The 5,874-nt window shown below is 55.1% G+C and overlaps 1 protein-coding gene across 1 annotated transcript in view; it reads left to right on the top strand.

The window, feature by feature from the left end:
* The first annotated feature begins 5,694 nt into the window (after positions 1 to 5,694).
* BOK (BCL2 family apoptosis regulator BOK) overlaps positions 5,695 to 5,874 on the top strand; it is a 10,834-nt gene continuing 10,654 nt past the window's right edge. Inside the window, exon 1 of the mRNA XM_024760092.1 lies at positions 5,695 to 5,803. Within this exon, the coding sequence (XP_024615860.1) occupies positions 5,695 to 5,803 (109 nt within the window). The remainder of the gene's footprint in view (positions 5,804 to 5,874) is intronic.

Here is a 5,874-nt window from a genome sequence, read left to right as displayed (position 1 = left end):
TAAACGGGGAGGGGCTGGCCCCGCGAGAGCTCTGGGCAAATGCGGCTGTCAGCCTCCCAAGCTTGGAGGTGCTGCCTCTGTACCCCAGGCCCCGTCTGGACACCTCCGGTCACGGTCGGATGGCCGGGTCACTGGAAGAGCAGGGAACGGACGCCCACCCAGGCAGCCTTTCAGAGCAGAGCCCCACCCCAGGGGCCCGTCCCCCAGCCTCCGCCCACCCAACTCTGCTGGGGGGGGTGGGGAGGGTTACCTGCCCCTCAGTGGCACCCCTCCTCAATGGGAGTTGGGGTGCAGCTCCCACCTTTTAGTCCCTGGGGTGGGGTGGGGGCCAGAGAAGCCCGAGGGGAGACCCCCGGGAGGCAGCCCACTGTGACCCTGCGTGTCACCCCTGAGGCTCCCGCCCCTGGGGCGCTCTGATCTGCAGCCGTTGGTGACCTCACCCGAGGCCTGGGCCGAGCCTGAGGGTTACAACTGACGGCCTCTTGAGTACTTCATTAGCTCCCACTTCTGGGATCCCTTAAACGTCTCCAGGGTTCAAGGACACTCTACATTTTGGGTCAGGAGCCTCCGTCTCCCGCTTCCACTGACGTGGCACGTGGAACCCCCTCCAGAGAGGCTGGTGCCTGGGAAGGCCCGCTGCCCCTCTGTCTCTTCCTCCTTCCAGGAGCTGAGAGCATAAGTCCCTGGCCTGTCTGAGGGCTGGCTTTCTGTTCCTTGTAGCCGGAGGTGTCCCATCGCTACTGTAATCGCTGATGGCCGGGCGGACACCGCAGCCCTCAAGAGGAAAGGGGCCAGGAGGGCTCAGGGTTTAGAATAAACTCCCCCCCGCAAAGCAGATGATTTGGGGACCCACTGGAAGGAGTAGGGGCCGTAGTCACAGCCGGCCCCGCTCTCGGTTCTGTCCACACATGTGCTCAGCACAGGCACCCGCCTGGGGCCCGGGGGTAGCCTGAGAAGGAGGCGGGCGGCCTAGGTGGACGGCTGCCCAGAGGGAAGCAGAACACACACAACACAACACTATATGTGAACAACTACTGTCAGGGATGGTTTGGACTCCCGGGAGGGCAGACTGGGGGTGCGTGAGGGGCAGAGTGTGTCACACCCCTAGGGTGCCACATCCTCCCAGACCACTTTGTCTTCAGCTACCCCTGCAGGGATCTGCTGTGCACAGTGGGGTGGGAAGATTTTAGCCGGGGCAAAGGGAGAGGCAGGCGCAGGAGGGGGCCTCTCTGAGAGAGTGACACATGAGCAGAGCTGTAACAACCTAGGAAGGAAGGAACAGCCCGTGCAAAGGCCCTGCGGCACAAGTGGGTTTGTTCAGCTGAAGCCCCCCGAGCAGGTGGAGAGGGGAGAGGCCCTGGCCTTGCGCTGACGAATCTGGTTGGTTTTGAAAGGACACTGTCCCCGTGCACAGGGCGGACTGGAGAGGGGGTGGGCGGCAGTGGCCTGGACTGGGGCACTAGCAGCGAGGAGGCAGAAGTGGCTCTCGGGATACGTTGTGAGAGGAGAGCGAAGAGGCTGTGGTGAGGCCGGCCGCGCGGGCCCGGGGATCCTTGGACACAGGAGGAGCCCAGGAGCCACTCAATAGACCATGCAGGCCAGCGCCTACCAGGTGCAAGGCCCAGACCCACCGGGGGGCCAGCCTCCTGCCAAGACCCTTGCTGAGCCCACAGCTGGCCCTGCGCGCCAAAGCCTGCACGTGAGCCCTACACGTCCACACCCGGCCACTCAGTCCCCTCCAGGGCCAGGCTCGGGCTCTGAAGGAGGCTGTGGACAGGGCATTCCAGGGGCCTGGGCATTTGCTTTGGGGTCGGGGACAACACTCTCCTGGGCCTGTCCCTCTGCGTGGCCATATGCAGACCAGGCAGGACCCCTGTCCACGTCGAGGTGAATGTTGCCACTCACTTTCTTACACTGGTGTCACTGGGTTATGGAGCCCTCTGCTCCCCAAATTGTGGCCCACATAGCAGACTTGAGCAGGTTTTTATGGAAAGCCAGGACCCTCCTCCAGGTTGTTCGGTGGCACCGATAGGCCCCTGCACCCTGTCCAGAGCCACAAATGTGACCGGGCCCGAAAGGCTGGCACCTTCCCATCTCCAGCCACAGCTGGTTCAGAGATAGGCACGGGACAGAAGCTGCTGGCCCCAGGTCATCCCCAGGAGCTCCCTGGGAAGACTGGCTTTTTTTCCCACTGGGAAAGACTGAACTTGTGCGGTGTAGACAGGGAGCTGTGGCGTCTTCTGCCATCACTCAGGGACAGCCTGCCTGAGAGCAGAGCTGTCACAAAGGAGCAGACAGACTCATAGATAGAAAGAGAGACCCCTGGATCCAGCCATGCCTGAAACCAGTAGGTGTCTCCCAGGACAATTTAGTCACATAAATCAACAAAGCTCCCTGTGCTCAAGCCAGTTTGGGCTGGTGTCGGCACTCAGAAGGCTTCTCGGCAACCAGGGACCCACTGGGTCAATTGCAGGGCAGACAGAGGGATCGGACAAAAGGCAAGAGCGGAGAGCAGGAAATCTGCAGAGGCGGAAACTCAGTGCCAATGGCAACTGTAGGAAAGTCTACGCACACTTGGGGTATTGGGGGCTGGGACTGGGCTGATCAGGTCAGCCTCCTCCAGTCCTCAAGGGACAGGAAGGTCTCAACTGATTCTAGCCTGACCCGGGCTCTCTAAGGTCTGGCTGAGGGTCCGTGGTCTGGATACTCCAGATGGGCTTAACCTCCCCTTCTGATAAACACCTGGGCCGCTCCCCGTCCCTCAGGGTCCTCAGTACCCTGCAGTGAGTATCCTGAGGCACGGCTTTGAGCTGGTCTAAGATGTCCAGGGAGTCCACTGGTTCAGGCATGGCTGGATCCAGGCACGGCAGCTCCTGTACTGAAGGGAGCACGCCAAACAGACGCATCTATCACTCCCGTGTCAGGGCGCACGAGTCTTTCCACACCCATCCATGCTGCCCAGGGGACAGGAAGTAGAAAACGTGATCCTATTTTTGTATAGGAGGAAACTGAGGCTGTGGGCAGGGTGGGAAGCTGCCTGAGGCCACTGCAGGGCGGGGAAGGGGGGCATAGGTTCTTCCCCTGCTGGAGATACATTCCATGGGCCTGGGGCGGGGGTGGGGGGTTGTCCCAATCTGCCTGTGCCCAGTCCTGCACTGACTCCTTCAGCAATCCCTTTCCCATCCCGAGCTTCCATATTTCCACCTATAAAATACAGGGAATCCCAAACCTTAGCGCTCTTCAGAGATGCCAGAGGCAGACCCTGTCCTGCTCCAGACTGTGCGTTAAAGAGTGCGATAAAATGAGCACTCACACTTGAAAGCCTTTCTGAAAAAACAGCTCCAATTCCCGAGCAATCACTGTATGACAAGCACTTTTATACATGGATTCACTAACTTGGTCCACAAAATGTAGGTATTATTATTTTCTCTATTCCACAGACGGGGAAGCCAAGGCAGACAGAGGCCCAACAGGTTCCTCATAGGTGTCAGCATCAATGGTGTGTTGGCCTCCCAAAATGAGACGGGAAATGTTCCCTCATTTTCTATTCTCTGTGCAGGTTTGTGTGAGGTCAGTGATATTTCTTCAACTGTTTAGAGGAATTCCTCAAGGAAAACATCTGAACCTAGAATTTTCTTTGTGGGAAGATTTTAAATTATGAATTAAATTTATTTAATTGTTATAGGATTATCCAGATTTTCTATTGCTTCTAGCGTCAGTTTGGGTAAATTGTTTCATTTAAATTTCAAATTACTGTCATAAAGTTGTTCATAACATACTCTTATTAGCTTTTTAATGTTTGTAGTATCTGTGGTGATGTCCTCTTTTCATTCCTGACATTGGAATTTGTGTTTTCTTTTTCTACCCATTATTTCCAGGGGATTATCCATTCTATTAATCTCTTTTGGCTTGGTTGAGTTTCCCTGATTTTTGCTTTGTTTCATTAATTTCTGCTTTTATTTTTATTTCCTCTCATCTTTAGATTTAATTTGTTGCTCTTTTTCTAGCTTCTTGAATTGGAGCTTAGAGCATTAATTTTAACCTTTCTTCTAAAGCTATACATTTTCCTTGAAGCACTGCTTTACCTAGATCCCACAGCATTTGATATGTCACGTTTTCACTGTAGTTCACTTCAAAACATTTTACGACTTCCCTCGTGATTACTATTTGACCCACTGATTATTTAGAAGTGTGATATTTAATTTCCACGTACGTGGAGGCTTTCTGATAGTTTTCCTGTTTTTGAGTTTTAGTTTAATTCATAGAGGACACACTTGTATAATTTCAATCCTTTGAAATTTGTTGAGACTTCATGGCCCAGGATATGGTCTATTTTGTTTAACATCCTATGTGCATATGGAAAGAACATGTATTCAACAGCTATTGGGTGAAGTGTTGTATATACGTGAAGTAAGGCAAGTGGGTTCATCCTGTTGTTTCAAGGACAGAGACGTTGACTCAAGGATAGTGAAATAGGGACTTCCCTAGTGGTCCAGTGGTTAAGACTCTGTGCCTCCTAGGCAGGGGCCGTGGGCTCAATCCCTGGTCACGGAACTAAGATCCCACATGCCAAAAAAAAAAAAAAGGATAGAGAAATAGACCAGTGGGATAGAAAAGAGTCCAGAACAGATCCTCACATACACAGTCACTTGGTTTATCATGGGGACTCTTCTCCAATTCAGTGGAAAGATGAGGGCCCTTTCAATAACTGATGATGGTCTACTGGATATCCATATAGAAAAAATGAGCGCTGACCCCCCCTACCACAATATTCACAGGAATTAATTTGTGATCCATCATAGATCTAAATGTGAATGCTAAAACAATTAAGCTTCTAAAAGAAAACACGGGAGAATATCCTAATAAAAAAGCACTAAACATGAGAAAAGATCGATAAATTGGACGTCACTGAGAAAATTCCTGTTCAACATAAGCAACAGCAAACCACAGAATGGCAGAAGGCATTTGCAATACCTTCCATACAATGCAAATCCAAGTACCCACGTCCAATACCAAGCCATGTGTAAGACCAGGGACACAGCATCCAGAATATATAAAGAACCTCTAGGAATCAATACGATAATGAAGCCGGCTGTGAATCCAGGCGGCTGGTGCCAGAGCCAGGTCCTAATCACTGGGACAGTGGGGGACAGCTCCTGCCCCGTGGCCCTCCTTGAGCGCATACCGTGAACTCGCTCAGTCCTCCTTAAGCGGTGAGGCGGCGGGGAAGCTCTGGCCGTGGCTCCGCCCCGGGGTTGCCTTTCCCTTAGAAGGCAAAGCCCCAAGCCTCGCCTATCGCCCGGCGGAAAGTTGCGCTGTGCTGCCCGCACTCGCCTCGCCCCCGACGCCGCCGCCGGAGCCCCCGTAGGGCCCGAGACCCCGCGCCCTCAGCACTCCAGCCCGGCTCAGGCGTGGACAGGGCGGGCGCCGGGGCGGGGCGCGCGTCCTCGCCAGTTTGAATGGAAGGATCCAGATCTGCGGAGACGGCGGCCAGCAGATACTGAGGCCAGCACTCCTCCCCAGACCCCGCGCCCGAGACATGCGGCGGGAGAGGTGAGCAGGGCGGGCCGCGCCACGGGAACGGCGAGGCCGGGGACAAACACCGAGGACGGCGAGGCGCGGAGGTGGGTGGTGGCCCCGGACGCTGGGCCGGGCCGGGGTCCCGGCTGCCGCCGGTTGGGAGCAGGTCGGGCCATGCCCCCCGCCCACGCCTCCGCCGCCCGCGCACTCGTCTTCGAGCGCGGGCACGGCGGCCCCAGAGCCAATCGCCATTTCTCCGAGGTCCTTCCTATCCCCGGCACCCGTGGGGATCTTTGTGATTGAGTTCGGCATCTAAAAGAAGGTGACACCGCGCTTTTAAAGATTTGGGGCACA

Source organism: Neophocaena asiaeorientalis, unplaced genomic scaffold, assembly GCF_003031525.2.
Source record: "Neophocaena asiaeorientalis asiaeorientalis breed wild unplaced genomic scaffold, Neophocaena_asiaeorientalis_V1.1 scaffold185, whole genome shotgun sequence".
Taxonomy (NCBI): domain Eukaryota; kingdom Metazoa; phylum Chordata; class Mammalia; order Artiodactyla; family Phocoenidae; genus Neophocaena; species Neophocaena asiaeorientalis.
Note: the sequence above shows the minus strand (reverse complement) of the source record. Positions and strands in the feature narration are given on the sequence as shown.